At 29.0% G+C, this 12,692-nt stretch overlaps 1 protein-coding gene across 1 annotated transcript; it reads right to left on the minus strand.

Moving 5' to 3' along the window:
* Positions 1-2,801: 2,801 nt before the first annotated feature.
* Positions 2,802-8,284, minus strand: LOC114946227 (uncharacterized). The gene is made up of 2 exons (XM_029322677.2): positions 8,174-8,284; positions 2,802-3,439 (listed from the first exon to the last, which is right to left on the minus strand). The coding sequence occupies exons 1-2, from the start codon at positions 8,237-8,239 to the stop codon at positions 3,089-3,091; spliced, it is 417 nt and encodes a 138-aa protein (XP_029178510.2). The 5' UTR covers positions 8,240-8,284; the 3' UTR covers positions 2,802-3,088.
* Positions 8,285-12,692: the final 4,408 nt, after the last annotated feature.

Raw genomic sequence — 12,692 nt, forward strand, 5'->3', positions numbered from 1 at the left:
CGCTTAGCACGAAAAAAGTAATATAATTAATTTAATTACATACAATTTTTAATTAAATTTGTATAATTTGTTGTATATAAGAGAGCCACTTCAAATTAAATTTACCATTATTAGTTTTGTTCGTTATCATCTCCAAAGAGCATTTAAAAATAATTTCTTTATTATCATATTTTTTCATTATTTTCAACCAATTAAGTAAAGACTATAAAAATACTATATTAAAACTATAAAAAGAATAAATTATATTTGATGTAAAATGTTCCCCCTACTTTACTTTATATTATTTATATTATACATTTGATTTTTTCTTTTAGATGTAAACAGGAGAAGCAGAACGCCGAGGAGAGTAATAATATATAATAATATAATAATATATTTTATTAATAATATAATAATATATTTTATAATATATTAAAAATTAAAAAATTTCATAATAACTACTTTACTTTTTAAATAACTACTTTACTTTTTAAATAACTACTTTACTTTTTATATAATTACTTATACAATATAATAACTTTTATATAATAACTTATAATTATCTAATAAAAAAAAATAATAAACAGATGTCGATTTTTAATAAATTTATTTTATGTCCATATTACACATAAGGCTATAAAAACCTACACTAACAAGGAGACTGTTGCAACTCGCCAATCACCGATTCTAAAGATTTATACCTTATTCGTTATTAGGCTCGTCAAATCTAGAATACATGTATAAACTTTTATTGGTAATTGGCGAATTGCGACGGTCTCCTTGGAAGTAATATTGTAGAAATATTTCCGCAATATTACAGTGCTGTAATCGGTGTCACTGAAATACTACTGTGATATTGCTGAAATATTGCAGTGACATTTATAACTATTATTGCACTCTCGCAACAATATTACTACGATATCAATGAAATATTACTGTGACATCACTGAAATATTACTATGATATTGCTGAAATATTAATGTGATGGATTTTCGCGGACATAATATATTGCAGCAATATCACTGCAACATTATTGCAATATTACTACATAATATTACTGCAATATTGCAATATTACTACAATATTGCAGCAATATTACGTGCTGTGCGGGAATGTATATGTGTATAGGAGTAATGTTGTCGAGATCGACGAGACCTAAAATAATATCTGCAAATGATTTATAATGATATCTAGAATAAAATGTACATATAAATATTAAAATAAAAATTTTCGTAGGGGGGTTAAAGGATTATTGAAATTAAATCTCAAATATGAGATTATTTCATATTTTAAAATCTTGGCCGTGATCAAATAAAATTTGGTGCCTTGTGCACAGATATTTAATTCTAACGAAAAATTTTAGTTTTGTTGGGATAACGCACTGTCTTCCGTGATTGGCTCTTATTGCCGTTCTTACACTTTAAATTTATATTTACAGAGCCGTGTTAAACTCTTAACTTATACACACGCTTGGCTTAAAGACGTTTGTTTATCAACATTATTATATATATAGCAGAGAAAAGTATAGAATCGAAAGGATCTGAATAGTTCAGTTGGAAGAGCAGTCGCCCGGCAAGCAAAAGGTCTCGGGTTCGATTCCCGATTCAGCGACTGTCGGATCTATATTTTTCTCTTGCATTTATTTATTTATTTCCGTAGGGGGGTTAAAGGATTATTGAAATTAAATCACAAATATGAGATTATTTCATATTTTAAAATCTTGGCCGTGACCAAGTAAAATTTGGTGCCTTGTGCACAGATATTTAATTCTAACCAAAAATTTTAGTTTCGTTGGGATAACGCACTGTCTTCCGCGATTGGCTCTTATTGCCGTTCTTACACTTTAAATTGAAATAAAAATGTTGTAAATAATATATATGTTTTAATATTTTTAACTCGATTCAACTCGATTAAAATAATAATAATAATAATATTGAAATAATAATATAATTAAAAATATTGATTTAATAATATATGTTATAAAATACCTTATCCTCGATTAATATATTTTGACAAAAATCAACTGATAAAAAACTGTCAAAAATATTAATCCAGTATAAAATGTATTATAACCCAAAGGAATACAACGTAGTCAAAATGACATAATTTTGACGTCATAATTATATGTCACGATAGGAAGTCAATATGATGATTTTTGGTTTCAAAATTTGACGATTTGTTGACGTCAAGAAAACATCAAAAAGACATCCTATTGTAGTAATATAGGAACCAAAGCGGACTCTAATAGCCGGAGCACAGACTTTTGCATAATGCATAAGTCAACTAATTAGAATCCTTCATTTCTATCTTCAGGATGAAAATCCTGAAGATTTAGAAAATGGAGGATTCTGATTGATGATTATTTACATTATGTAATTGTCTGTGCTCCGCGGTTCTATACGAATTTTCTTTTTTACAATTATTATAAGAAGATTAAAAATATAACACATTTATCCAATAAAACATGAAATTTGCAGGGTCAGCGTAAAATCGATCATTTTTTTCGTCACTGAACAGCATATGTGATGATATCATGACAAATCAAATTTACGTCATATGAAAAATCATAACTATTTTGAATCAAAATAAAATCATTTTGACTTTTTTTGAGTTTAGTGTGTTCCTTGGGAACATATTATTCAAAACATATATTCTTATATCTTATTTTAACATATTTATACCATGATTTACGGTGTATTAGAAATGTTCCGTTAAAAATTATTAATGATATACATATCTATTCGATACATCTTTATTAAGTTTTATCTTAATATTTTGATGACAGAATTATGTATGTGTAACAATAATAAATACGATAAACGTTAAGCATAATATATATATTCTAATATATTTTCATTACAGAGACTATTTTTTTCACACACTATAATTCCAGAATATATTAATTTGCCTCTTTAATTCGGCAAACCCATAAACATATAGTATATATTACAATAAAATTTCTGCACTTTAGCATTGCTTTATCCTTCACCAGTTTGGGGACTTGGTTCCTGTTTCCTCGTGCTTATTATGTTAATGCTGACGAAAGCGGAGCAGGCATAATTTCACGTTTCTTTCTATGCTGTAATTGAGTTTGTTGGCTGTGTTACATTTAGTTTGAGTTTGTTGCCTGTGTAGAAGTAGTAGCAGCAGCAGTAGTAGTAGTAGCAGCAGTAGTAGTAGTAGCAGCAGTAGTAGTAGTTGTTTTATTGCCATGACCATGATGTCCATGATGTCCATGATGTCCATGATGTTGGCGACGAGGCCATTGCAATATATGTTCCTTATTCAATGCTAACAAAAGCGGAGTATCCATAATTTCACGCTTCCTTCTACCTTCTGCGATTGAGTCTCTTGACCGTGTTGCAGCTGTCGTTGTCTGTGTTGTAGCAGTTGTTGTTCTATTTCCGCATCCATGACCGCCATGTCCATGAGGATCGTGGTGATGATGCCGACGCGATTCCTTCAGACAGAACAACGTTTTTTCTTCGATACAAGAGACTAGAGACTCTATAGGGTCTCTACAAGAGACTATAAGCTGGATTCAGGTTACAGCAGAGAACATTGCAATTACATTGCAGCAATGTTGCAATTTTGAAATTGCAATGTAACATTGTAGAGACATTACAGAAACATACAAATATAATATTTCATGAGAACACAACATTCCAGAAAGATTATAAAAATATTATTTAATAATCGCTAGTTTCTTCATCTACCGTTATGCGGATGCCCGATTCTTTCTATTTCATATTTAAATTTTACTTAGAATTACATAAAGATTGGTAAATTAACTCTAAGACTATGAAAAGTTTTATACCTATATCTTTATATTATATTATTGAAAAGTTTTATACCTATATCTTTATATTATATTATTTAATTGTTTGACTTGATCCCAGAATTCAGATTCAACACAAAGAATTCAGATATTAAAGTACATATACTGAACTAATTCCTCAAAAATCGGACAGATAAATATGCGAAGAACTCGAATGAATGAAAATCTATTCATTGCACTTTATAAACTTATTTTAAAAACTAAATTTTAAATTTTATGAAATAAATTATTTAAATTTTATTATTTAATTTGTATTACTTAATTATATTGAACAAAGTGTTGTTTTGCCATAAAATTGTTGTTTTGTCATAAAATCTTATCAATTATATAAAACAAAAGTTTGCTACTTTTTACAATATTCATTATCACAAATATTACATTGCAATATTACTGTAATGTTTCATTACAGTATTACAAAAAGTGGACATTTAGTTGTTGCAGTAATCTTGCAGCAATATTTCACAACCACTATGCAATATTGCAATGTTTCAATGTAAGGTCTATGCAATGTTTCTGCAATCTTTCGATGCTGTATGGATACTATTCATTATCATAAATATTACATTGCAATGTTGCTGTAATGTTTTATTGCAATATTACAAAAAGTGGACATTTAGTCGTTGCAGCAATCTTGCAGCAATGATACAGCAATATTTCGCAACCAATACACAATATTGCATTTTAAGGTCTATGCAATGTTTCTGCAATCTTTCGGTGCTGTATGGGTAAAGACCCTATCAAGAGACACGGTAGTGTCTCGCGACCAGTTAAGGGCGTAGCGGAGACACCGTGTATCTTAACGCGAGTCGGACATTTGAGTCTTTATAATATTTCGAATCCTCAATAATGGCTGAAGCAATCGAGTTTATACTAGACTTAATCGATAGATTGAGTTCGAATTATATAATAAAATTGTCTTTATTTCTGCTCTACGTGATTTGTAAGCAGAGATATATAAATGCAAAGTCGAAATATGAAAAATTTCTATTAAGAAACGTCCCCGTCATCATTATCATCAATATCATCATCGACCACGCATACATAATAGTATCGTGTTACACGTATTCACACGTATACAACACATGCGCACACATATATCACACGTACACAACACATGCAAGATGCATGTAGTGGTAATTTTGTCCATCTCGCACGTTTTACAACAGATGGCGATAGTGGCGCTCCGCCATATCGGCAGCGTGCGGGGTTATGTTGGCTAACTCTCTCTCTCTCTCTCTCTCTCTCTCTCTCACACACACTCTCATTCTCACTCACTCACTCACTGTTCGTCTTGTGTACTTATTTAGTACATTCATGATTAAACATCTATATGCATTAATGTGAAATTTACTTACAATTAGTTTACTTGAAATATTCAATCTCTAAAGTGTTTATCTTATAAGATAGACAAAAAAATCTGAGTAAATAATAAGAAAAAAAAACAAAAGGATTATTATTGTCATAATTTTTTATCAATTAAGTATTCTTAACTATCCAATAATTAAATAAATACGTACAAATGTGCGCGCGTGTACACACATACACCTATTGATATTAAAGAGATTGAAGGAGAGGAAGGAGAAGATAAAAATTTAAATATTCACATATATTTTCAAATATTATATATGAATTTATAGTTTACATATCTAATTAATAATGAATTTCTAATTATATTAAACATATCAATATAAAGACATACATGTATTTATCAAATGAATAAAATTATTGAATACAGACTTAAAAAATTTATTAAACATAGACTTAAAAAATTAATTAATTAAACATATTCCAAATTTAGAAAAAATAAACTTTATTTATATATGCAACAGCTTTTTAAACTAAATTTTTAAATTTTATTTTATATTAGACAATTATCTCAATCAACATCTACGTCCACATTAGCTGCACTGCAGACTACCTCTACAGCCACATTATCTGCTCCGCGGATATAGCGTTATGCCAATACGATACATTACATGTACTTACTTACTTGCCTTTACTGTACCAACTCTTGTTCTTTCCACGTAATCATGTTTTTACAGTTATCGTTTGCTGTATATCTTCCAGCAAACTTTATTTTGTGTGAAGTGTATTTAATTAATTAAATCTCTGCGAAAGATTGAGAAGATGAAGGGATAATTCAAACTATGAAGACATGGTTACATGGAAAAGACAAGAGTTGATACAATAATAAAGACATACATGTATTTGTATCCTGCTGGCATAAGGTTATAGAAGTTGATTGAGATTGAAAAATAATAATAAAAATAATAAAAAAAATAAAGAAACATGTATTTGTATCGTGCTGGCATAAAGTTATAAAAATTGATTGAGATTGAAAAATAATAATAAAAATAATTAAAAAAAGGAAATATTCAATCATCATTTAAAAGCATATTTGAAATCTGTAGAATAAACAGTTTTTGCAAAAAATGTGGAGCATTTGAGCTCTAGTAAGTCTAAAAATAAATGTAAACATCAATTAATAATAACTGATGTTATATATATATTATATATATAAACCAATTTGTTGCATTATTCACTATAAAAGGTTGTAAGGGTAAGATGGCTAAAAGTGAATAATTTAAAAGATAGTTAACATAATTTTACATAAACTGAAATATTTCATAAAATAAAATATTTGTAATATTTCGAAGTTTATGTAAGATTATGTAAAAATTATACCTTTACAACTTTTTATAGTAAATATTGCGAGGAATCGATTTATATGAGAAAAATTAAGGTAATTCTATTTTGAAAATATAAGTGACCTTTAAATAACCTTGAAAATCGCCGTTTAGGAAAAAGTCTGTGTCAACTTTTTCTTTTTCGAAATCCTGCAACTTTTATCTAAATTTAATAGAAAATGTATAAAAAATGCTCGACATTAGTACACACACACACACCCACACACATACACACGCACACACACATATGGGTAAATTTATATAAATAGGGTGCTTTAGGAGGAATGATCAGGATTCTAGGATATGATTGTACACATCATTTTAAGCAAAGAAGTTTAGATAAACATGTTTAATAATTGTTCTATTCCGGTCATAAAAATATACAAAAATGAATGATATAATCTCTAAAAACTCACCTTTAAAAAAAGGTAAAAAAAGGCGACCAGTTAAGGGCACGCCATTAACAAAAATTATCCATTGCAAACCCATGTAGAATCGTACCCATTGCAAACCTATGTAGAATCCTATGAAAAATTAAACATTGCAAACTCATGTAGAATCCTATGAAAAATTAACCATTGCAAACCCATGTAGAATAGTATTAAAAATTATCCATTGCAAACTTATGTAGAATCCTACATTGCAAACCCATGTACAATAGAATTGTATGAAAAATTATCGATTATAAACCCATGTACAATTGTAACAAAAGTAATGAAATAAAAAAAAAATTGCGCCAAGTGAAAGTAGAAACTTGTACCAGTGGAAAATTAAAGTTGCAGACATATATAGAGTCGTATAATGAATCAGTAAAAATTTAAATTTGCAAATGTAGAATCGTACCATAAAAAAACTTATCTTTTAAAAAAAAAGATAAACAAGATGCCAAGTCCATGCGCCATGTGAAAAAGAAATAAAAAAATTTTAGTTAAAAAAACTGGGAGCGCTGCTAAATAATATTCTAACAATATTAAAATTAAATTGTTACTTTTAAACTCATTACAGTTAAAATATGTTTTGTGTTTAAATTAATTAATGTTACTTTAAGATGCATTGTAATTTTGAAACTTAGCAGCGCGCCCAGTTTTTTTAACTAAAATTTTTTTATTTCTTTTTCACATGGCGCATGGACTTGGCATCTTGTTTATCTTTTTTTTTAAAAGATAAGTTTTTTTATGGTACGATTCTACATTTGCAAATTTAAATTTTTACTGATTCATTATACGACTCTATATATGTCTGCAACTTTAATTTTCCACTGGTACAAGTTTCTACTTTCACTTGGCGCAATTTTTTTTTTATTTCATTACTTTTGTTACGATTGTACATGGGTTTATAATCGATAATTTTTCATACAATTCTATTGTACATGGGTTTGCAATGTAGGATTCTACATAAGTTTGCAATGGATAATTTTTAATACAATTCTACATGGGTTTGCAATGGTTAATTTTTCATAGGATTCTACATGAGTTTGCAATGTTTAATTTTTCATAGGATTCTACATAGGTTTGCAATGGGTACGATTCTACATGGGTTTGCAATGGATAATTTTTGTTAATGGCGTGCCCTTAACTGGTCGCCTTTTTTTACCTTTTTTTAAAGGTGAGTTTTTAGAGATTATAAGGTCTTTACAAGAGACTATCAGCTAGATGTAGGTTATACTTACGGATTCCTGGATCATAACGCAGACCAGGATAGCCACGATTAGACACACCACCAATGTTAGCTTCATGTTGTTTTACTTCCGTATCGAAAGCTTTTGCACCTTGCAGTGCAACAATGTGAGATTTATATATGTATATACCGCACTATCGAATAACGATCTCTATTTGTTAAATGTTGACAATGAATAATTGCCACACGTATCTGTTTCGCTACTTCCGCGCCGTAATAATGGAGAGTAATTAATGACTTCAGAGAGTTCATACCAAAGTGTTCCGCATTTTTTCAACGTGTACATTTTACTATTAACATAAAAGTTGCCAGATGCGGAAGCGACGTCTTGTATATTCAAATATGAATTGTTCTGACGTTAATAGGAAATAATAGCCTTATTGATCTTCATATTTAAAAATGCAATAGCGTTGTATATGGGTCATTCCATCATAATAAAAATTATTTTTGGGCATTACTGTCGTCGATCTTCTTAAAACTCCGTAAGTTTGTTATTGATATCGAAAAAAAAACCCGTGCAAATTTCAAATTTTTTGAGTAATTAGTTTTCCCACGATAATATGGAAAATTTTATCAATTTTCAATTTTTATTTTTTTACTTTTATTGATTTTGTTATGTTTCTAAATTGACCGAATAATACAAAATAGTGTTTTTTTTTGCGTTAAAAAATCGTAGTTTTTCCATAAAAATATTCATTTTCCATTTACAATATTGGAATGCTATTAAAATTGCGATTAAAGTGAAACTCATTTTTTCGTTATTGTCCAAATTTTCCAGTTGAATTTGATATTTTTTTCAGAAAGCTGAGAATTTTTTACATAAAATATATGCTTTTCAAGTTGGGTAAATTGTAAAATTCAAACGGGAGTACATTAAATGTAAATCCGTTACTGTTTAAAAACTTGTATTTTAGAAAAATTTTTAGATGTTGACACAGATTTAACCCGCACTGAAAAAAACTACAAAATACAAAAAAATTACTGATATAATAATAGTTTTTCAATAATATATTATTGGTATATCAAGAATTTTTTCGTATTATTTGCGATAGGCCGAAATTTGTAATTGGAAGCATTTTAAAATTCATAAAACTCATTTTATGGACATTTTATCATTAGTGGAAGAGAATTGAGATTTTTAGGACTGACGCTGCGACGAACTGTCAAATGTTATTTATAGGTGGTGCAAACGTAAAAGCGCGGACATTCGGCAACTTTGTACTCTTGCGGAAAAATCCGCCATAAACGAGAGAGAGAAACATCTTCCTTAATTGCGACACATCGGCGTCAACGTTCGGCTGCTCGAATTTGTAATCGAGAGCGCTCTAAAATCCATAAAAAACCTTTGTTTCTCATTTTATGGGCATTTTATCATTAGGATATGTGAAAGAGAATTGAGATTTTAGGGCTAACGCTGCGACCAACTGTCGAACGTTATTTATAGGTGGTGCAAATGTAAAAGCGCAGACGTTCGGCAGCTTTGTACCCTCGCGGAAAATCGAGCAGCCGAAAGTTAACGCCGATGTGTCGCAATTAAGGAAGATGTTTCTCTTTCTCGTTTATGGTGGATTTTTCCGCGAGAGTACAAAGTTGTCGAATGTCCGCGTCTTTTATATTTGCACCAAAAATCTCAATTTCCCTCAGAGAACCTGCGTTAGAATCCCCCCTAGTATACCTACTTATAGTATATTTTTGGCATATTAGTAATATCCCAGAAAACATTTTGCGCGCAAATACTTAGTCATTGCATACAAAAGCAGCTCATACTGCGCAAGCAAAACCTTATCCTAGTGCGTCGTCATGATAGTAAATGCACTTTGCGCACGATCTTGTTACAAGCATGCAAGATGAGCATATTCAACAAGCATATTGCTGTCACTATCACATCACTGGCATATTTTTGGCAATTTGATATCCATTTGCATGTAATTTGCTGGTGTATCAAATTAATACATAAGCTAACTATTTGCGTACAATATGTACAACTAAACATATCCCACATGCAAAACTCAGGCAAATCTTGTACACAGTTTATTTGCATAAGACGCGCAAATTTTACACGTAAAATTGTTATCTGGGATATAGAGCAAATATATGAAGAAACAAAGATAATATCTATCGATGATATACCTGTATACATAAAGAAAAAAATATTGTATAAGTTATTTAGTAGACTTTAAAGAAAATTTTTGCTTTTCATGTATTGATACTTCTTTTGACACTAAGACTAAATTATTTTATTATCAGATAATTATTTACAAAATATAATTTATAGAAATATAAAAAATTTAATTTTAAAGTGTAAGACAGGCAATAAGAGCCAATCGCGGAAGACAATGCGTTATCCCAACAAAACTAAATTTTTTCGTTAGAATTAAATATATCTGTGCACAAGGCACCAAATTTTACTTGATCACGACCAAGATTTTAAAATATGAAATAATCTCATATTTGAGATTTAATTTTTTCTCTTGCATTTATTTATTTATTTCCGTTAGGGGGCTGAACGGTTATTGAAATCAAATCTCAAATTAAGATTATTTAATATTTTAAAATCTTGGCCATGACCAAGTAAAATTTGGTGCCTTGTGCACAGATATTTAATTCTAACGAAAAAATTTAGTTTCGTTGGAATAACGCACTGCTTTCCGCGATTGGCTCTTATTGCCTGTCTTACACATTAAAAAATTTAATTTGTTCATTTTATTAAACAATATCAATATAGTTGAATTAATAACTTAAATCATTCATGATAGTAATATATAGGGTGTCCCGTAAAGACCGTATCAACGCGCTTAAGGATAAATTCCTGGAATTATTTAAAGACGATTTTTCCTCAACAAAAATGTCGAGAGGTCATCATTTTTTGCATGTTTTGAATTTTTGCCATTATGTATTTTTTTGTAACTAAACCTTAAATTAAAATTCTATTAAAGTAAATTCTATTTGAAATTAATTGAAAAATATGTGGTTTTATTTCCACAAAGTTATAATATTTTATTTTCACAAAGCTTAATTTGAGTGAAATTCTTTATTTTCAATCGCTTATAACTCTAAAATTATTGGTGTCTCAATATTTTTGCTGACGAAAAAAAATCGTCTCCAAATAATACTAGGAATCTATTTAAGCGTATCTTTAAGCAATACCTTTAAATTGATCCGGTTTTTACGGGATACCCTATATATATATATATATATAATATAAAAACATTGCCATTATTTATGGACTATCTTTCGCATTTTAATATGTAAATCGCTATGAATTATACTCGTAAATAACTTGAAATTATACTCGTTATGTTTTTCTTCTAGGCACTGCAAATTATCCATCATCGAGCTGATAAGTCTTGTTTCAGTTAAACTGTCATCAAGAGTTATCAAAGAATGCATATGCACCAAAAATTCACGATCTTGAGGACCGATCGGTTCCACTTGAATATAATATTTACCTATTTGCTCGACATTATTCATACATTCATCTTTTAGACCAATAATTAGTACTTCTTTAAAGCACAGAGCCTTTCGATTCGAATCATCTGAGTAGGTATAGAATAAAAAAGGACATAAATAATACATTTTCTTCGATGAGTTTTTTTATTTGTTACAATACTTCGTTTGAATATTTTTTTACACAGTGTATAGATTATAAGTTGTAATAATATAAAAATAAATTGCTATAAATGGCTTTTAAAATAAAAAAAATTAGTAAGGTAAATGACAATAGGAGCCTGGTACCGTACGTCAGGTGCAAAAAATCTAACAATAACAAATTTAAAGTGTTCATCGCAAAATTTATTCTTCATACAAGTAAACAAATGTTTAACAAATAATCTCAACAATAATCGCGGGCGTTTCGGACCCCTCTTAGGGCCATCTTCAGCGCTATAAAGTCTAAAATATCACGCATAAAAAACACAAATTAAAAGATTGAAAATAAAGGTTTATATCTACGCCAAGACAATTTTTCCATTACAAAATCCATAACAAATTTATCGGTCTGATAGAGTAATTAAAATCAAATTCCTAATTGTCGTCATTATAGCGTCTAAACGATATTAAATCCCTTCAAAGTTGGTAAACCAGGAGCAGAAAAAAAACAGACACTATAATGAGAAACTCATTAGAATCGTATCAAAAAATCTAAGAGATATAAGCAATAAATTATAACTGTAGTTACTCAAAAAATCAAAGTATACATAACTATAATTTTTATTACTCACAGTTGGATACCGAAAACACAGATATACACAGCTTATAATGTATATACATGGTCAAGTATATAATCATAACTACATCACGAAGAATTATTTTAAATAAAATTATAGAATCTTCTCAAACAGAAGGCGAACTTGAAATGTTAAAATTTTTAAAAGGACTAAAATAAAAAGTGTTACTGATAAACTTTTTAAAAGGTCAAACACAAATTGGTACAAATAAAGTTATAAATGTAAATAAATCAAAATTTTTATATCTTTAAAAAACTGTTAATTAAATCAACAAGATTCTCATTT

This window comes from Nylanderia fulva, unplaced genomic scaffold (assembly GCF_048542155.1).
Source record: "Nylanderia fulva isolate GAGA-0341 unplaced genomic scaffold, ASM4854215v1 Scaffold148, whole genome shotgun sequence".
NCBI lineage: Eukaryota > Metazoa > Arthropoda > Insecta > Hymenoptera > Formicidae > Nylanderia > Nylanderia fulva.